General features: G+C 46.1%; 1 protein-coding gene across 4 annotated transcripts in view; it reads left to right on the top strand.

Annotated features, from left to right (window-relative positions):
- The window catches only part of AFAP1L2 (actin filament associated protein 1 like 2), a 131,065-nt gene that overhangs the window by 68,532 nt on the left and 40,932 nt on the right, over nucleotides 1-21,601 (top strand). For all 4 annotated transcript variants that reach the window (XM_043925419.1, XM_043925417.1, XM_043925421.1 and 1 more), the window contains one exon: nucleotides 20,303-20,431. Coding sequence is in view for 3 of the 4 variants with exons in the window: in XM_043925417.1 (XP_043781352.1) it covers nucleotides 20,303-20,431 (129 nt within the window). In the remaining variant the exon portion in view is untranslated. The remainder of the gene's footprint in view (nucleotides 1-20,302; nucleotides 20,432-21,601) is intronic.

The raw sequence follows: 21,601 nt of genomic DNA, 5'->3' as shown, positions 1-21,601 counted from the left end.
ACAAATTTTGTCAAAACAAAAAACAATGATCCAACTCAAAACTCTGTGATACCTTTATGTTGTTTATACAGAGGGTCTTCAAGGGTTTAATTCAGAACATTTCTGTGATGAATGACTGACTCTTGTTCATGTAAACAAAAACCAGCCTGGACCAAGGAACCAAATCTTTTTCATCCGGGTCACAGCCATTTTCCTGAGGAGAGAACTTCCCCTCCCTGCCCCTTCTCACTTCTGGGAAACATGAGCAACACTCTTAGAATCTGGTCCCTCATCTGAGGCATCTGTGCTGCTCCCATGGGACTCTCATTTAAGAATGACCCTTGTGCTTTTCTAGGATATGAAACTACTTGAACTTAGGTTTAGAAAGCTTTGGGCAGATACAGGAAATACAGCTTTCTACAAACTAACCATATGACCTTAGCACAGTCCCTTTCTCTCTGAACCTTTGTTCCTTGCCATTAGAAAGGACAGCTTTTTTCCTTACATTTATAATGCTCTAAGGAGCTTCCCTGGTGGTCCAGTGGTTAAGACTCCATGCTCCTAGTGTCAAGGGTCCAGGTTCAATCTTTAGCTGGAGAACCAGATTTCACATGCTGCAACTAAGAGTTTGCATGCTAAGACCTGGCCCAACCAAATAAATAAATAATGATAAATATTTTTAAAATCTTCTAAAAAATAAATTAAAAAAATAAAATGCTTTGAGTTTACAATAGATATTTTAGACCAGTGCTGTCCAATAGAAATATAGAGCAAAACACATATATAATTTTAAAGCACGCTTAAAATGTTTAAATTTTAAAAACAGGTGAAATTAATTTTAAGAATGTGTCTTATTTAACTCATACAGCCAAAATACAACCATCAGTTCTATATGAAGTCAATAGAGTGAAAAAAAAAAACAACTGTTGATGCAGTTTACATTCTCTTTTGTGGGAGAGGCGCTAAGCCTTTGAAGTTTTATCTTTATATTTACAGCACATCTCAGTGCAGACAAACCACATTTCACGTGCTCAGTAGCCACATGTGGCTAGTGGCCTGAGAACTGAACAGTACCATTTGAGACCATGAGTCATGAGTGAGCCCCACTCAGAGGCAAAGTGAACTTGAGGAGGATCATTAAAAGGCCCACCTGTCCATAGCCCCATGAATTTCTTAGACCTTGCAAGTTTTGCATTAATTCATTAAAAGCCTAGTGTGGGTTTGCATTACCCATGAGGTCTTTTTAAAAAATTGGAAAATTAGAAGTCAGTTTTGAGGCAGAAGAAGGGCAAAGGACCTGCGAATCCCTAGATAGGTCCACAGTGTTATCTCCTCAATTCCCAAATCCCCAAACTGAGAAAGCCAGAAGTTTTTTTTTGTGTGTGTGTGTGTGTAAGGTTGGCATTGGTTAATTTGGAGGCATGTGATGTGATGTCAGGGGATATCTGGTCTATCTAGCCCACTTAACCTACTGGATGCATGTGTTAGGAAGTAGTAAGGATTAAGATATTGTTTAGTCACTTCAGTTGTGTCTGACTCTTTGTGACCCCATGGACTGTAGCCTACCAGGCTCCTCTGTCCATGGGATTTCCCAGGCAAAAATACTGGAGTGGGTTGTCATTCCCTTCTCCAGGGGATCCTCCCGACCCAGGGGTCAAACCCGTGTCTCCTGCTTGGCAGGTGGATTCTTTACCACTCAGCCAGCTTAGCGTGAGTGTTTGTGTATATTGCTGTAGAAATACTAATGCGTTTTATTCTTGTCTCCCCAGACCTTGCTGGTAGGTTGTATACCATGATCCTTTTCTAGAATTTGAAATGTACTGACTTTCCAAACACTGCTGGTTTTTTGGGTTTCAGATAAGAGATCATGGGCTAGTAGTCGAATTTTTCAAATCTTTTGATTTTAACCATCATAAGAAATGTATTTTACATTGTATGCCAGGACATACATCTAAAAACAAAGGTTTTATGGAAGATTACACTCCTTTTCTAGTTGCTATGCATTCTGATATCTCCTACTACATTTTATTTTTCAAGCTGCTGGTTACTTGCTGAGTTGACAGCACAGCCCACTAAAGGGCCGTGTCCAGTTTGAAGAGCACTGCTGAAGGCCCTGTATTGGGGACTGTGAAGAGCAGCACAAGGACATGGTCATTAGGAAAGAGAAGAGATGGGCTCCTGGCAGAGAGGCGACCCCCCTCAACCCTGTCCATCTGTCCCTAGACTGCTACTGCTTGTGGTTTAAATGAACCATCACAGCTTCAGTGTCTGCGGGCCATTGTCAGCTGTTTTCCTGGTGGTTTGGGTACCATATTGGTCATCCAAGAAAATGACCTAGCTTTGTGCTTGGGCCTGTCAAAGGGGGCAGGAAATTAAGATTACTACTGGGCCATTTTATGGCTTTGGGAAATCGAGGTACGCCTCATAAAAGAGGTGGTTTACATGAAGCCCCATTTGTTCAAACTTTACTTAACACATGAATAAGGATTTTTTGATCATTGGTGACTAATCCCGTTTATGTGAGAAAGGTTTGTGTAGTTGGCAAGTTCAGAGGTATCTTTAGGCATGGCTGGACCTAGGGACTCCAGCAATGTGGATAGGGCTCTTTTTCTCCAGGTACCAGCTTTTTTCCCCTTCGAGCACTGGCTTCATCCTCAGACTGGAAAGGGTGGGAGGTGACGGGGTTGACGGCAACTTTAAGTACATATTCTCATGGTTTATTTTCTGAAGACAGGAAAGACCTCTTTCTCTCACAGCCAGTTGAGCAAATCCTAGGGAAAATTCTATCCTTGCTTGAACCTATCACTGGGGTGTAAAGAATGGCCAGTCCTCAGCTACATCCGCACCTCCTATGGCTCTGGTGTGGTCAGCCAAATCTGAACCATATGGAATAGGTCCTCCCACTACTGAAAGAAGGGGGAAAGAATAGTAAATTGAGCAAAATAATTAACTTTCATTCATTATTAGTTTTAAACTTGTTATATCAGAGTATAGCCATTTAACAATGTTGTGGTAGTTTTAGGTGGACGATCAAAGCTCTTAGCTGTACATACACATGTAGGCATTCTTCCCCAAATTCCCCTCTCATCCAGGCTGCTACATAACATTGAGCAGAGTTCTCTGTACTATATAGTAGGGCTTCGTTGGTTTTTCATTTTATATCTAGCAGTGTGTACATGTTTATCCCAAACTCTAATTATCCCTTACTCCCATCCTTCCCCCTGGCAACCATAAGTTTGTTCTCTAAGTCTGTGAGTCTGTTTAGTCTGTTTCCATTCTGTAAATAAGTTCATTTGTATCATTTTGCTTTCGATTCCCCATGTAAGCAATATCATTTGATACTTCTCCTTCTCTGACTTGATTGACTCAGTGTGGTAATTTCTGTGTCCATCCATGATGCCACAATGGCATTATTGCATTCTTTTTTATGGCTGAGTAATATTCCTTGTATATATGTATCATATCTTCTTTATCCATTCCTCTGTCAATGGACATTTAGGTTGCTTCCTTGTCTTGGCTATTGTACACAGTGCTGCAATGAATGTTGAAGTCCATGTATTCTTTTGAACCATGTTTTTCTCTGGATATATGCCCAGGAATAGTATTGCCAGGTCATATGGTACCTCTATTTATAGTTTTTTAAGGAATCTCCATACTGTTCTCCATTAGCTTCCATTCATTATTGACTGCTAACTTTTACAAGGCTGGGAACTGATTCCTTGTTGATGGGGTTCGCATATGGGATTAGATATGGTCTCTGCCTGATTATCAGTTCTCGTCCATTGGAGATGTTCTAACCAGCAGAAGCAGGACTAGTCTAGCTGGAAAGCCATTCAGACCTGCCAGCTTTATTAAAATCGATCCTCTGTGTGAAGACTTTTGCTTCCCCACGCCTCGTAGTAGTAAGGACCATTTTAGGCGGACCTGTTTCTTGTGCTCTCCCACAACTGAACAACCACACCCTCCCCATTTCTGTTCCATCCTTCTGGTCTGACCCTGGCACTGGGGAGTCGGTTTGGGGATGGCAAGCTCTTTCCCAGCTCTTCTGCTCCCTGAGCCAAGAGTTGCAGCTGCCACCATTGTTTCCCCTATCAGACTGCCCTGGAGGGCTTGGCTGTCTTGAAATCCATCAGTGTTGCCTGGAATAAGTGAAAGTCTTTTTTTCAGGTCCTTCCCCACCCCTGGATGCCATGCCCTGCTCTCCTTTACCCGCTGGGCCTTTGGAATTTCCCTTTCAGTTTTCCTTCCCATCTTATTCCTGAGGTGGGCAGAAGTTTGTGTTCACTGCTCTCTGTCCATGGGTCTCTGCCCTCAGCCCAAGCCTTGGTGACGTTTTATCCCACGCTGTTCAAGGTACTTTTCTTACTGGATATTTTCCCCACACTTTGCTTTCATTAGAATGTTTTTTATTTCTACTCTCTGGAGTAATAAGCAAATCTTTACCAATGTAAAGTAGACTTGGATAATGGAATAAACTCTAGGTATGAGGTCAGAAGGATCTGTTGATTCTGAGCCCTAACATTTACAGTGTGACCCTCCTTTGGCCTCAGGTCTCCCCTCTGTGAAATGGGGATGATAATGCCTACCCAGCAGGATGAACTGAAACTATATATGCAGACTGCCGGCCCAGATTCCAGGCTCAAAAAAAAAATATGCTGTGGTAGTTGACTCTCCCTTTGCAAGAGGGAGAACCCAGCTCAATCTGGCTTAATCAAAAAATGGGATGTCCTGGTTGTCCATAACTGAGTGGTAGAGGAGAAGGCTAGTTAGAGTCGGGGCTGAATGGTCAGAATATCTAGGCTCTGTTTTCCTTCCTTGGGAGGCTCTTCCTGGAAATGGCCAAGATGGCCCCAGACTGACATCCTGGCAGCTCAGAGATCAAGAAATAGTTCCAGGAAGAGTCCTAGGGCTGATGCCCATTGGTTTGGCTCTCATCAGGAAGCCATCTAAGCCAATCACTGTGGCTAAGGGAAGGAAACACTCTGATTGGCTAACTCCAAGGTCGTGTGGCTGCCATGGAGTCAGGGGTGGGGCTTCTACTTCTACATAATACACAAATACAATTGGGTAAAAGGGTTTCCCAAAGAGAACTTGGGTACAAATGAGAAGGGCAAGTGGATGCTGGGAAGGGAGGAAAACTGTAGGTAAGATCCACTGTACACACTCTTGGGTTGTCCCTACTGAGCAGTGTCTTCAGGGGTGTTATGCTCTCTTCCCATAGGAATGTTACCTGGGTTGCTCTCAACGTGGTGTTGCCCAGGCTGGGGTTAGACAGGGTGGAAAACAAGCCCAGGACCTGGTAGCCACCTCTCCATTCACAGCCTACCACTCACTCTTCTTCTGCACATAGGATTCTGGTGTCAGTTTAAGCTGGACTGGGGAGCTATGGAAAGCTTGGAAAACCCTCACTTATTTATTTTCAGCATTATGTGTTTCGAGAAATATGGTTCTCCAGAGAGGTTCAACCCAAATTCCACCTCAGTTACCCCTGCTGCCTTTCTGCCAGGACATAGCTTAGTAGTCCTGCAAAAACAAACAAGGATATTTCTGATCACTTTTTTGAAACTGTTCTACTAAACTTACAGTGTGTTTATGTGTGTATGTGAGTGAGTGAGTGTTTATGGAGGGTCTTCCATATCCATTTTATAGGAGGGATTTAGGATTTACTTAACAGTGGCTCAGACGGTAAGGAATCTGCCAGCATTGTAGGAGACCAGGGTTCAACCCCTGGGTTGGGAAGATCCCCTGGAGGAGGACGTGGCAACCCACTCCAGTATTCTTGCCTGAAGAATTCCGTGGACAGAGGAGCCTGGCGCGCTACAGTCCATGGGGTTGCAAAGAGTTGGACACGACTGAGCTACTTTACATATATATACATACAGCAACTAACATTTACCTTAGTATGTGTACTTAATGGGGTTATTTTGTGATCTTTCTACCAATCCTATGAAATGTAGATACTGTTACTAATCCCATTTTACAAATGAGAAACTGAAGCACAGAGAGCTCAGTTAAGCTCTCCAAATGCCACACAGCCTGTATGTGGTGAAACCAACCCAAGGCTGAGCCATGATTTGGAATTAGGATTAAGCAGTGTAAATTTGGAACCTGGTACAGGTGGGAAGGGCATGGAGGACACTGCTTTCTCTGGACCAAGAACTGAGGGTGAAAGGTATATGTTGTTCAGTCTTTCAGTCATGTCCAACTTTCTGCAGTCCCATGAAGCAAATAGTGGAGGCTCCTCTGTCCTCCACTACCTCCTGGCGAATGAGTGACTGGTAGCTGTTCAGTCATGTCTGACTTTTTGCAACCCTATGGACTGTAGCCTGCCAGGCTCCTTTGTCCATGGAATTCTCCAGGCAAGAATACTGGAGTGGTATTAGAGAAATGCCAATCAAAACTACAATGAGATATCACTTCACACTGGTCAGAATGGCTATCAAAAAAAAGTCTACAAACAATAAATGCTGGAGAGGGTGTGGAGAAAAGGGAACACTTTTGCACAGTTGGTAGGAATGTAAATTGATACAGTCACTATGGAAGACGGTATGGAGATTCCTTAAAACACTAGGAATAAAACCACCACATGACCCAGCAATCCCACTCCTAGGCATATACCCTGAGGAAACCAAAATTGAAAAAGACACATGTATCCCACTGTTGATTGCAGCAGTATTTACAATAGCTAGAACATGGAAGCAACCTAGATGTCCATTGACAGATGAATGGATGAAGAAGTTGTGGTACATATACACAATGGAATATTACTCAGCCACAAAAAGGAACACACTTGAGTCAGTTCTAATGCAGTGGATGAACCTAGAGCCTATTATACAGAGTGAAGTAAGTCAGAGAAAAATAAATATCACATACTAACACATATATATGGAATCTAGAAAAATGGTACTGAAGAATTTATTTGCAGGGCAGCAATGGAGAAACAGAATAGACTTATGGACATGGGAAGAGGGGAGGAGAGGGTGAGAGAGAGAGTAACGTGGAAACTTACATTACCATGTGTAAAATAGATAGCCAGCAGGAATTTGCTGTATGGCTCAGGAAACTCAAACAGGGGCTCTGTGTCAACCGAGAGGGGTGGGATGGGCAGGGAGATGAGAGGGAGGTTCAAAAGAGAGGGGATATATGTATACCTATGACTGATTCATTGTTGAGGTTTGACAGAAAACAACAAAACTCTGTAATTATCCTTCAATTAAAAAATAAATAAAAAAAATACTGGAGTGGGTTGCCATTTCCTTCTCCAACCATCTCCTGGAGTTTTCTCAAATTCATGTCCATTGAGCCGGTGGTGCTATCTAACCATCTCATCCTCTGTCATCCCCTTCTCCTCTTGCCTTCAATTTCTCCGAGCATCAGGGTCATTTCCAAAAGGTACATGAGCACCGCCCCCCGACCTCTGCCCCAGCTTCCCAGGACATTCCAGCAGTTCACAGGGAATGTGAGGATTTTTAGGTCCAGTAGCCACCAGGGTCCAGGCCAGGTAGAGAGGCTGGGGGGCTGGGAGACCTTTGTCCTCTAGCTCAGTTCCTTGGAGCCCCAAGGAAGGGCTCTTGACTATGTAGGGCAGGGGGCACTGGATCAGGCTGGGGCAGCCTACTGCTGACTGATCCCAAGGTCAAGGTGGTGGTGGTATGGGACTGCTGTGGCTGATTTTGACCTTGCTGGTGGAGGCCTGAACAGGATCAAGAGGCCCCACTAGTGTATCAGCCCGATACGTGTCATTCCTGTTGCCAAAAGCTGGAAAGAAACAGGAAATCTGAACAGGACGGTGATTATTTTTTCTTTCCATACATTTGTAGTTTCTGTTCTTTTTGTCCAACAGTGAATAAGTCCAAACCTTAATTTGCAGCCAAAACCGAAAGCAGAGCAGCCCCTGGGCAGCATCTTCTCTCCGTGTAATAACTCACTGCTCTTTTATGTTGATGAACAGGGAAGGATATAAAGAAGGAATGAAAAATTTCCCAGAACCCCTCCACCGAGCGATAACCACTGTTATTTCCCAGCCTTTTTTTTTTTTTTTCTTCTCTGTTAGACACTGTAGTTCCCATACTTCCAAAGTGAACTTGAGTGACCCCTTGTTCAGAGACTGAAATGGTTTGTACCAGTTGTTGTGGGTCTTGCCATGCAGGGAGCCACCCAGCTGAACCTCTGCGCCTCCCACCCGCATAACTGAGTCTGAATGAAGCCACTCTTCTGGCAGATTGCATTTAAGGAATGTCCTAACTGAGCCAGGGGAACAAAGGCCCCCTGGGCCCCAAAGCCTCTTTGTCTGGCCTGGACCCTGATGGCTGCTAGAACCTGGCTTGCCCCGCCCCTGCCCTCCTGTACCCCTGAACTGCTGGAGTGACCTGGGGGTCGAGCTCCTTCAGCCCTAGGTTCCTGGTCTCTGGGGGAGCAGCCACCTCCATGCCCTTCCCACCTGCGCCGTGGAGAACGTTCTCCCAGCAGAATGTTATCCAGTTGTGAGATAGGTCCGCTGCTAGGGGCTGCCTCTGGGTGGTCCTTCCAGAGCTGTTAACTGCGAGGACCTGAATTGTGGTCTGTAACTGGTGAGCCCTCTGCCCAGTCCTACTGGACAAACCAGCCCAGATACTTTCAGTGCAAGGTAATTCAGGAGGAGCCTTCACTGGGGGGTGGGTGTCTGTCTGTGCCTCTGAAAGCCTTATGCTCAGCAGATGTTTTCCAAGCATCGACTTTTGAGCAAAGCACTGTTTAAGCGTGGTGTGTCAGTTGCTCAATCATGTCCGACTCTGTTCGACTCCATGGACTGTAGCCCGCCAGGCTCCTCTGTCCATGGGATCTCCCAGGCAAGAATACTGGAGTGGGTTGTCATTCATAGTGGGGGAAACCAAACCAGAAGATGTGGTCCCTACCTACTCAGAGCTTTCAGCCTCACTGGGGACTAAGGATTTGCATTCATGGGACAAATAGAAAATTAGAGATGGGAGAATCGCCAAGTCATAGCCCCTCTGCTTTGGATTGGGTGGCCAGGTGGTGCTTCTGGGCAGGTTGAAGCAGAGGGAAAGTGGCCCTTGGCAGGTCCTTGGCCTCTCTGCCTTGCTGTGCTTAGTTTGATGTCTTTAGCGGTTACTGTGTGAATTTCTGAGGGGCCATATCTAAGCGGCTCCAGTTCCAGCTGGCTCCGTCGCTGGGGTTGGAATTCTGCTCTTGGGGAGGTTTGTTCCATCTGAGAGGTCACCAGTGAGCAGCTCAAGTTGTTTTTCCAGGAGTGCAAGCCGCAGCAGAGCCTCTGTCCACTCTCTTCAAGCCCACGCAGCTGATCTGGGAGTGCAGAGAGCAGCCTTTTCTTGGAGAAAGTGTTTAAGTGATGAGACTCCGAGATAGGTGAGAAAAGGCAGATCTTGCAAAAAGAAAAAAAAAAAAAGGATGACAGACTGACCTTGAAGGTCAGGCTCAGCACGGAGCAATGCAGTCATAGCCCTGGTAAATGGAGCACAGCCGTCTCCCCCTCGCTGTTTCTTGGAGATGGAGATAAAGACTCCTGGAGTATTTATCCTGGAGAAAGTTATTTACATTTCTGGCTACTCTCCTGAGGTCCAAGCAGACAGGATCAATGATAGCCCACGGAGGAGGGTAGCCTGCAAATCTTCTGGGTGCTGATTGTCAGTGATAAGAACTCCCACTTGTTCAAGCAGGACAAAGAACTGAGTTCTGTGATGTGTAAACACGAAGACTTCTTGGTTCTTGTCTTCCACACTTCCCTTCCTCACTGTCCAGAGGGGAAAAGATGTTAGAAGAAAAAAAAAAAAAACACTTTCAAGTGTATCTAACTTTATATACACTTTGCCGACAGAGGTCTGCATAGTCAAAGCTATGGTTTTTCCAGTCATGTATGGATGTAAGAGTTGGACTATAAAGAAGGGTGAATGCCAAAGAAATGATGCTTTCTAATTGTGGTGCTGGAGAAGACTCTTGAGAGTCCCATGGACTGCAAGGAGATCAAACCAGTCAATCCTAAAGGAAATCAACCCTCAATACTCATTGGAAGGACTGATGCTGAAGCTGAAGCTCCAGTACTTTGGCCACCTGATGTGAAGAGCCGACTCATTGGAAAAGACCCTGATGCTGGGAAAGATCGAGGGCAAGAGGAGAAGGGGGCAACAGAGGATGAGATGGTTGGATGGCATCACTGACTCAATGGACATGAGTTTGAACAAACTCTGGGAGATAGTGAGGAACAAGGAAGCCTAACGTGCTGCAGTCCATGGGGTCGCAAAGAGTCAAATATGACTTAGTGACTGAACAACAACTTTATGTAATAAGCATGAACCTAGAAAGTTCTCCCTGTGAAATCAGAATGGAGTTATATAGCAGCACTATGGAGATTTGTTTTTAAGGACTCTTATACATAGTTTTCTAAATTTAAAAGACTTTTCATGAAGCAACCATCACACCTTTATCTCTGTGGTTCATCTCCTTGGCTGCATAGTAGAATCATCTGGAAAGTTTTGAGAACTCCTAAGGCCCAGACCACACTCAGAGCAATTACAGAAGAAGCTCTGGGGATGGACCAGGCATCAGGAATATTTTTTTTTTTAACTCCCCAGGTGATTCCAGTGTGCGGCCTTTGGTAAGAATCACTGCTTTGTCTTTTGTATGCCTTTTGCTTGTATGCCCTGAGTGGTCATCCATTTGGTGTTCAAGTCATGCCCTTGAAAGTCAGCAAAAGGGTGCCTTCAAGAGCATGAAAAACTGGTGTGAGGACACAGAGACCAGCAGTGTCTGTGTTAAAGCACCCAGCAAAGAAGATACCTTTGAATTTATGGAGACATATGGGCTTCCTGCAACTGTAGGGTGGAGTACTACACAGCAATCAAAAGGAACAGAGTTCTCATACATGTACAACAGTGGACAAATCTGAGATGCCTTCTGTTCAGTAAAAGGATCATCATTCTCCAGTCTTGGGAGTCCCATGCAGTCTTGAGAGCCTCCTGCAGGTTGCCAGGGCCTGGGAGTGAGGAAGGAGTCACCTGCAAAAGGGCACAAAGGAACTTTTTGGGTGATGGAAATATTCTGCATCTTGACTGTGGTGAGAATTGCCACAGCTGAGTGTGTTTGTCAAAACAATAGAAGTATGCAGTAAAAACAGAGGACGTTACTGTGTACAGAAATGATAGCCCAATTAAAAAGTTTTTTTGTGTAATAAGATCTCACTTCCTCATTAATAATGAAGGGTTAAACAGAAGGTGGTATATCCATACAAGGGAACATTGCTGAGCCATAAGAAGTAATGAAATACTCTACATGCTATAGCTTGGATGGATCTTAAAATCGTGATGAATCATGAAAGAAGTTAGGCTCAGAAAGTCACATACTATATAATTGCATTTACATGAATTATCCAGAATGGGCAAATCCGTAGAGACAGAAAGCAGAATTGTGGTTGCCATAAATCTGGGGGAGGAAAGAATGGAGAGCCAGTGCCTAATGAATTTGTGATGAAAAAGTTCAGGAACTAGATAGCGGTGGTGATATTTGCATGGTATTGAGACACCAAATTGTGAACTTTAAAGTGGCTAAAGTAAATAAACCTGAAGTTATATTGTATTACCACCATAAAAAAAAAGAAACCCACTTCCTGTCAACAATGCCTGGCACATACCCACCAGTACATCGGGTACTTGGTAAAGGTTGACTTGGCATTTGGCTCTTGTAAAAAAAAGGAGGCTTTGACCTCCTTAAAGGGCTGGGGGGAGGGAATCTCCTTTTAGGTGGAGCAAAGGGGCATGTTTTCCAAAAGTTCATTCTCTTTCTTTTTTATAATTATTTTTAAAGATAAATGTATGTGTTTTTGGCTGTATGTATGTTTTGGTCTTTGTTGCTGCACAGGCTTTTTCTCTCGTTGTGGGGAGCAGGGGCTACTCTTTGCTGCAGTGTGCGGGCTTCTCATTGCAGTGGCTTCTCTTGTTGCAGAGCATGGGGGCTGGGGCAAGAGGGCTTCAGGGGTTGAGGTACATGGGCTCAGGAGTTGCAGCTCCTGGGCTTCAGAGCACAGGCTTAGTAATTGTGGCACACGGGCGTAGATGCTCCACGACACGCAGGCTCTTCCCGGACCAGGGATTGAACCCTTGTCTCCCACACTGGCAGGCAGATGCTTTATCACTGAGCCACAAGGGAAGCCCCAAAAGTTCATTCTTGAGAACTTGAGGATTCTCTAGGATCAGAAGAAATCTGCTGGCATTTTCTGGTCTCCATGGCAACCCACCTGAGGCCCTTGCATATCACAGAAACTGTCACCAGCTTCATGACTTCAGTTGGTCTCCAGCAGTGGGGTTCATGCAGATAATATGTCTATAGTGGCTCATGTTGGGAACTAATGGGATACGGAGGGGAATGCATGTCTTTATACTTAAAGAAGAGTTCTGCTTAGTTTTATGTTTGGATGAAAAATCACCCTGAATTGTGGGTCTTCAGCAAATGCAGCTGAATAAATAAAAATACGTGCATAAAACAGCAGGGGAACCACGAGGAGCAGCTTTTTTGGCATGTTGGGAAGACATGTATGTTTGGGAACCTAGTGACCACAAAGCGGGACTGCCTCAGAATGAGCGGAACCAGGGGAGGAGGTCTTCTGGAGACAGAGCCTGGCTGGGCCGAGGGCAGTGAATCGCGCAGTTGACCCGTCCAGCTCCGCGTGGGCCTTGCGAGTCCTGAACAAGAATCTTATTGATGAGCTGTCAGACCGTGAGCAGACAGCTCTGAACTTGAACAGAGCCAGGATGCAAAGCCTGCACAAGGGCCTACAGTTTCCACAGTGAACAACACGCTTATTTTCCCCTCCCTCTGCTGAAGGACCAGGAAGAGACCAAAATGAGCAGTTTGGGGGGGGGGGGGGATGGGGGTGGGGGAAGGGAGCTGAGCACGTTCCAGGGTCGCAATGAAAGGGCCGCATTCCTCTGAGCTCTGAGGGCTTTAAAATGTCACTGGGGTTGGCGCAAGATTGGGCCCTTGCTTTTATCAGTTGCTGTTTTCAAGGTCCTGAGCTCTTGGTTTCCCCTGTTTTTCCAAAGGTTGCTTCACGCCACTTGGCTTTGAGGAAAGCAGGTACATGAATACCTTTGCTTTGGCTTACTGAAATCCATCCAAAGAGGATTTTCGTTTTTCCAGAAAAAGACAGTTGCTGCTTCACCTTCTGCTTGTTTGGCTTGTAAAAGTTTTCATCAGAACGCTTTGCTTTGGGATCGGGGGAGCCTGTGGCTGGACCTTGGAGGGTATGATCTCAGAAGCATCCCTGGCCTCTTCTGTGTTTAGCACCTTGTCAGAGGCCCAGACTTCCAGAGGCTGACCCTTGACCAGAACTGGGCTCGGGCCTAGCCCGGAATGTAGACCTGGCACAAACCGAGACGACCGTGAACAACTTGACTTTGACAGTGAGGGATGTGGGGAGGCAGAGCTGGCCAGGGAGCTCAGTCATGGGCGGCTTTGTGGACAAGGGACCTAGACAGATCTTGAAGGATGTCATGGATCCAAAGAGGAAGGGAGATGACCTCTGGACTTTGTGACTCCTGCGGCTTCTGGTCCTGTCTTTCTTCAACCCCAGAGCTTACCTTTCACCTAGCTCAGCTCTTTTCACAAGAAAGGAAGCTTCTGCTTTCTCAGTGTTCCCCATCTTTCCCATCGGCCTGGCCCATCAGTTCCCCAGGGGCAGGGACCACAGATGCCGGGTTGACTGCAGGGTCCTCAGGCCTGTGCGTCCGGTGGCATTCCGCATCCCTCGGCCACCCTCGGGCACCTTCGCTCATAGTCTCCACGTCTAATGGAATGATCACCGAGACCCACAGCCGCTACCCGTCACCTGTCTCAAGTCCAGCCCTTTCATCCTGTCCCCTGCTACCCTGTAAAGTACGGAGGAGTGGGAAGCAGAAGCCATGATCCAGGGAACCTCTCTGACTTCCCCTGGGGACAGTCTGCAGACAGCCAGTACTTGGACTGGAGCCCCAGTGCCACTGCTGAATGTGGATGTGATGAGTTAGGTTGTAATCCAGCCTCAGGAGCGCACTCCCCCGCTCCATACTTGCAGAGTGCTCGGGAGAATTGGAGGTGGTGGGGGGTGTAGCACCCTGCACTGTCCCAACTGCTGTGATTAGGACACACCGTGATCATTGTCATCTGTGCTAACGCAGTCATCTCGCTGGCCTCCCTGCTTCCCCTCCCTGTCCCCAGTTCCCTTCCATTGTCCTCCCCACAGTTGGCAGAGTTACTTTACTTCTAGCCAGCTTGGAGAATAGTATTATATGGCCTCCTCCACTGCGTTGCCCAGAGGCCCTGCCGGAAAAGGCACAAACTCCTTAGCAAAGTAGATAAAGCCCTTATGATCTGCCCACCTGATCTGATTCTGCAGGTCTGGCCACAGAGCCCCCCTACTCCCCTTTGAAGCCCACTCACTGTGCCCGTCTGCTCTGGGCGCCCTGACACACAGCACTACTCATGGTTTCTCAGATGCCCATGTGCTTTTGGTACCTGAGTCGTCTGAGCATCTCATTCCCTTTTCCTTGAATGCCTTTGCCTCTTTCTGGCGAGCTCCTATTCATCCTCAATGACCAGCTTATAAATTCCTCCCTCTGAGAACTCCTGAGTTTGTTTCTTTTCTTGGTGCATCCCTGATCCTTGGAGGTGTCCCTGGATCACTTCTGTTTTACCCGGTGTATTCACTGGCACCCCCATTTCCAAGCATCTTTGTCTCCCCAGAGCCAGGCACGATGCTTTTCATCCTTCAGCTTGGTATGTATTTGCTCACATAAGAAATAAACAAAGGCTGTTTTCCAGGAATCAGGCAGCTTTTGGGAATAGCTGAGGATGTGGAAGCAAGAGACACTTTCAGTTCTTGGGCTTTTTTTCTTTGTTAGCAGGGGTAGCAGGAGTAACAGCCCGGCAGAGGTCAGAAGGTCGGGAAAAATGTGGCTTGAGATCCTAATTGTTTCTCAAGGTTCTTTCAATTTTCCTTATCCACTGCAGCTGAGTTCAAGGAGCAGTGTCATTTAGCCTTTGTTTTCCCGAGTTTGCCTTCTTGAAACTCAGTGCTTTTTAGCCTGTGAGTTTCTGCAGCCAATAGGAAACTCATGAATAGCTGTTCAAAATCAAACCAAACCGAACAAAAAACAACACAAAGCCTTACTTTACTATGGCCTCTTCCTAGAAACCTTCCAGCCTTCAGCCTCTTGTCTGACCTCCTATCACATGTGAACTGATATCACCTGCTTGATTCTTGAATTTTTGGTGATGTAGCTTGGTCTGTTGATCACTTCACCTGAGCTGGTCTTGCTCTGCCAACAAGCTTGCAAGAGACCAGAACCACATAGTCCTGATTGCCTTTCCAGTTTCCCAGTAAGTTTAGGCTGAGGGCCTTGCTGAATGCTGGGCACACTCTAGGGTCTCACCTGGTACAGTGAGTCCCCTACATTTGAACCTTCAAGTTGTGAACTTTCAAAGATGCGAATGTGCATTGAACACCTACTGGAAATAGAGGCCCAGAGAAAGGATTAAGAGAAACAAGAGGAAGAAGTAACTGAAGAACCAAAGAGATTCACGATGCAGTAAATGGCAAGGGGAAGCACTTGAGGAGGCACCGTTAGTTTTCGAGGCATAGGACAGTACATGAAGGTTGCAGCAGCCGTCCAGAATGCAATCCAGTGCTACCATGTCTTCTATGACGAGGAAAAAGGAGCTGCTACCCAGATGTTGCTGGATCATTTTTTTCCCAGAGAGTAGATAGAATTGAATCCCGTGAGAAACCAGAACCTGTGCCATCAACATCAGGCATGAGTGAAATTGCAGCTTGCCCTCCGTCTCCTATTGTTGAAAATCCTTCAGTTCTACCATCTCCCACATCCTTTCCCTCCTCCAGTCAGTAACTCTTCTTGCTTGTTCACTCACTGCCAGCCCCTGTATGCCAGCGGTTGTGCCATTCAGTTCCGTTCAGCCGCTCAGTCATGTCCGACTCTTTGCGACCCCATGAACTGCAGCACGCCCGACCTCCCTGTCCATCACCAACTCCTGGAGTCCACCCAAATCCATGTCCATTGAGTTGATGATGCCATCCAACCATCTCATTCTCTGTCGTCCTCTTCTCCTCCTGCCCTCAATCTTTCCCAGCATCAGGGTCTTTCCCAATGTGTCAGCTCTTCGCATCAGGTGGCCAAAGTATTGGAGTTTCAGCTTCAACATCAGTCCTTCCAATGAACACCCAGGACTGATCTCCTTTAGGATTGACTGTTTGGATCTCCTTGCAGTCCAAGGGACACTCAAGAGTCTTCTCCAACACCACAGTTGAAAAGCATCCATTCTTCGGCGCTCAGCTTTCTTTATAGTCCAACTCTTACATCATACATGACCACTGGAAAAACCATAGCCTTGACTAGATGGACCTTTGTTGACAAAGTAAGGTCTCTGCTTTTTAATATGCTGTCTAGGTTGGTCATAACTTTCCTTCCAAGGAGTGTCTTTTAATTTCATGGCTGCAATCACCGTCTGCAGTGATTTTGGAGCCCAGAAAAATAAAGTCAGCCACTGTTTCCACTGTTTCCCCATCTATTTGCCATGAAGTGATGGGACGGGATGCCATGATCTTAGTTTCCTGAATGTTGAGCTTTAGGCCAACTTTTCATTCTCCTCTTTCACTTGCATCAAGAGGCTCTTTAGTTCTTCTTCACTTTCTTCCATAAGGTTGTGCTGTACTACTGGACTTTTCAAGATGCAAAATGTAAGATTCAAAGTGTGTTAATTTTTGTTTTTCTTGTGTATTATTTGTGGGAAAAGTATGATACATCTGTTACAGTACTATAGAGCTGATTGTGTTAGTTGGACTTAATGAACAAACTGGACTTATGAACACGCTCTTGGAATGGAACTCGTTTGTAGGTAGGGGACTTACTAATCCAGTGAGCTCAGGGAACTTTTGCTGGTGCTCTTTCAAAATTCACTCCATAAAGATTTTGATCAGTTTTAAGTAAAACTGGGCAAAAGCCACTGGCCTCTTGGAGACTTCTCAGGGTGCTCTTCCCAATACCGAAGGACGGGGCAGGAGGCTCTGCTGTTGGTCCATGGTTCTTTGCCAAGCAGAGCTACCCAATGTGGCTTCTTTCTCATCTCGCCTTGCCTATCACTCAGCATCTACTCATCTTGTCTCTGGCAGAGATGAGGGCATCTTCCATCCACCCACTTATCTGAGTGAGCAGGCTGTTTGATCTGATGATCACATGTGTCCAGACTTTTGTCTCTCTTCTCTGAAATAAACATCCTCATCCCCTTTTGCTTCCTCCAGCTCTCTCCCAGTCAACAGCAATATTCATTCCAGGGAGTTTGGTTTTTCAGGAATGAAGTCAGAGGCTACTGCCCCACTGAGAGTCAAAGGGGTGTTTGAACCAAAACAGGCCATTGAGTGCTCCGTTAGAACTAGGGGAGCGTGAGGGCTTCATTAATGGTCAGGGGGGTGGTTAGCAGGTAGTCTCGGGTTCTGGTCCAGTTCTGGGGATCCAGGCCTTTGAAGGATTCTGGAAGAAGGCCCTACATGGAGCTATCAGTTGGGGTGTTGCCAGGAGCTCAGTCTTGGAGACAGACAGCAAACCCAGCTCTCTGCCACCGGCCGTGTGGGACATTATGGGTCTTCTCTGGGCCTTGAGGTCTACATTTGCAAAATGGGCATAATGTTGCTTACCTCCTAGAGTTGCTGTGAGCTAGTAGGTGCCGAATTTACTCATTTATTTATTCATTCTTTCCATAAACATTCATTCAACACCTGTAACAGTGTGAAGTGCCAAGGATTAGGATGGATGTGGTTCTGATTCTCATTGAGCTAACAGACTAGACCAGGGTGAGAAAGACAAAGATGCATGTTAAAAATGAGCAAGTAAATAAAAACTATTATTTCATTTGTTATTGATGTTACTCATTTACAAATCTTAAAAATGAGGTATATTCTTATTACTAAGAAGTAGCCCTACTACTAAGGCTATGAAGGCCTAGATGTTGAGTTAGAAAATGATAATAAATAGCTAGTTTGAAGAAGGTGGTCAAGCAAGGCTGCTCTGAGGCAGTGACCTTCCTTTCCTTCCACCCCCTTCCGTGGTAGGGAGTGTTAGGGGCAAGGTTTTGTGTTTTTCTCTAAAGCGGAGCTTAGAGATGAGCACTCTAAGGTGGAGAAGAAGAAATAACTAATGATGCCACAGGATGGGAGGAGATGACAGAGCTCTTCGTGTGGTTAGCGTAGCATTTCACAAGTGAAGCTGTGGAGAGCTTCACAGGTTTTGTCTTTTACACCAACCTTGTGAGATGGGTGGGGCCCACCTGCTCTTCTCCACGGTACAGAGGAGGGAACAAGCCTGGAGGTTGAGCGACTGCTCGGAGTTCCCACAGTAGGTGGTGGAGGGCAGGCCTAGGCCACTTGGTTGCTGCCTTGGAAGCAGAGCCCACAGGTGTGGCCCCTGGCCTTGTGTTCAGACCCATGCTTCTCAGCTTCAAAAGCTCACAGTTTCAAAAGCTCAACAGATGAAAAGTTTCTTTTCTAGGAATAAGACATTTCTTGACAACTTTATCATGTATAACAGATCTTTTTTTTTTTTCTTCCTTGTGGTCTTCCAAGCTTCTGGTTAGAGAAAAAGAGGGGGGAAAAAAAAGGGGAAAAAAATGTGTCTTAAGTCCATCACTGTTAACTCCCTGTGACAGGGAAGAATGAAAATAATTTAATAGTTCAAAAAGTAATAATGCTGAAAGCTGTCTACGAAAGCCTGAATGTCAAAGTAAAAAGTGTACTAACTTGTAAATAAGGGCATTTTTAAACATGTTCATTTTCTTTGCATTTTTTAAAATTGAAGGGATAGTTTAATTAAAAGTATGTCAGGTTTATTGCTGAAAAATAAAATAGCTGCATATCAGAATCACCTGAGGAAGTCTGAGAACTACTGACCCCTTGGTCTCACTCCCAGAGGCTTGGATATCATCCACCTGGGTGTGGCTTGGGCATCAGGAGTTTGAAAATCTCTCCAGGTGATTCCAATGTAGACAGGTTTGGAAAGCACTGTTTAGACCCTCAAAACGACTGCCATTAATGAGCACATTCAGGAGAGCCAGCTGGGCAGGGAGAGAGCCAAGATGAGGACCCCACCCGTGAATGCTGCATCCTGTTCTCTTTTTATATATATTTGTTTTTATTTATTTACTTGGCTACACTGGGACTTAGTTGCGGCACTTAGGATCTTTGATCTTCACTGTAGCATGAGAACTCCTAGTTGCTGCATGTGGGATCTGGTTCCCTGACCAGGGGTCGATCCCGGGTCCCCTGTGTCGGGAGCATGGAGTCTCAGTCACTGGACCTTCAGGGAAGTGTCTGACATTCTGTTCTTAGTTGAGATTTAGGTCATTAACAATAACAACAATAACAGTAATGATGTGGTGAAGGTCCTGCACCTACGCTGTTGCCCACTGCACTAATAGTTTCTGCAAGGTGCTTCCAGCTAGAAGTCAACAAGTGCTTCTGTAACAGTGGCACTTGAGAGACGCCTATTTCTACTCTGCTGAGTCTCTTCAGTCATGTCCGACCTTGTGTGGCCCCATAGACGGCAGCCCACCAGGCTCTCCCTTCCCTGGGATTCTCCAGGCAAGGAATCTGTAATAGTGACACTGGAGAGACACCTATTAGACACCACAAATAAGGGCTGTGGATCCCGAGGCACCGCAGCCCTTAACCAACTTGGGAGTGATGCTGGGCTCGTGACATTGATTCTCAGTCACTGAAGAATCTTGGAGAAAGGTTTTGTTTGTCCAAGCGTGGCTTTTGATGGATTGTCTATAGTCCTGCAGGGACAGCATAATCACTGTTTCATCTCCCTGGAGTGACAGTGTTTCCCCATCCTTGGGGAAAGGTTTAACAACTGGGTCAACCACAGCATTTCTTTTGATGGTTGTGGGCTTGATCTGTGTTCAAGTTCCCCAGACCCTGAGCTGTTCTTTAATTGAGGAAGAAAGTCCTGTTTCCAGACTCTCATGGCCTGAGGGGCTTTGTCAGGCCACCTTGACCACTGTCACTCCAGCAGATGGTGGCCCTGTAGCTTTGGCTGAGGTTGTCCATCCCAAAGCCAAGGGCGTGTTGGCCTGTCCCCACCACCCTGGCGCTGGGAATCATACCTATTGCCTGGGTCCCCTGTGTGCTGCCTGACCTCACCCCACATGCCTCCCCTTGAGACCAGAGGGTCCATCATGGGATGCTATGGGATCAGAGGTGTATCTGAGTGGGGCCTTTGGGGAGAAGGCAGCTGCTTTAAGAGTGTCTCCTGCTTTCTGTCTCCAGCCCTGGAGCAGCTGCTGACGGAGCTGGATGACTTCCTCAGGATTCTTGACCAGGAGAACCTGAGCAGCACGGCCGTGGTGAAGAAGAGCGGCCTGGCCGAGCTTCTCCGCTTGTACACCAAGAGCAGCAGTGAGTGTGGTCGGGGCCTTGGGGAAGGGTCCCCGCGGAAACGGGGAGATGGTCGTCTGCATGTTAGAGCTGCTGTGAGAACGGCCCCCAGACTGCGTTAAACAACAGGAACTCATTTTCTTACAGTCCTGGAGGCTAAAAATCTGTGATCAAGGTGTTGGCAGGGTTGGTTCCTTCTGAGGCTGGTCTCCTTGGTGTACGGATGGTCCTCTTCTCCCCGAGTGTTCACACCGTCTTCCGGTGCGTGCACGTCACTGTGCAAATCTCCTCTCCCGTAACGACACCATTCATATGGGAACAGAGCCCACCCCAGCAGCCTCATTTAATCTTAATTGTCTCTTTGAATAGCCTTTCTCCAAATATAGTCACATTCTGAGCTGCTCAGGGTTAGGACTTAATTTATGCATTTTTACCAGGACACGGCAGGTGGTAACAGTAGCACAGAAGTGATGGGACGTGTGTGGTAGCCCCACGAACTCTCAACATGGTAGCCCACAAAGAGGTTTTAAGCAGTGTTTTCAAAGTATTTTTCCTATGGTTGAAAGTAGAGAAGGGAAAATAAACTAGTTTTATAATAATAGCTAGTGCTTTGTTGAGATCTCCCCACCTGCACATGTGTTAACGAGGCTTCATCTTCAAAACACTCCTCTGAGGTCGGTGCTGTTATTGCAGATGAGGAGACCGAGGCCTCGAAAGTCTAACTAGCTTGTCCAGAGTCATACAGCCCAAAGGAAAACTGGAAGACATTGCTTTAAGACTGTATATCACAGGGCTTTCCTGGTGGCTCAGTGGTAAAGAGTCCGCCTGCCAGTGCAGGAGATGCGGGTTTGATCCCTGGGTTGGGAAGATCCCCTGGAGAAGGGAATGGCAACCCACTCCAATATTCTTGCCTGAAGAATCCCATGGACAGAGGAGTCTGGCAGGCTACAGTCCGTGGGGTCACAAAGAGTCAGATATGACTTAGTGACTAAACAACAACAAATCAAAGAACCCTGAGTTAATTATCTTTTCTATGTTTTTAATCAAGCTAGATTCTTTATCCAGTCAAGTACACAGATCTTGAGTAGTCAGTTCAGTGAGTTTTGACAACTATATACTCATGTGTTTGTGCATGCTAAGTCCTCTATGAAAATTTTTAATAGAGGAGGGCAAATTCAATCTACAGACTAC

Source organism: Cervus elaphus, chromosome 15, assembly GCF_910594005.1.
Source record: "Cervus elaphus chromosome 15, mCerEla1.1, whole genome shotgun sequence".
Taxonomy (NCBI): Eukaryota; Metazoa; Chordata; class Mammalia; order Artiodactyla; family Cervidae; genus Cervus; species Cervus elaphus.
The sequence above is the reverse complement of the archived record's forward strand: the minus strand, read 5'-3'. Positions and strand labels throughout refer to the sequence as shown.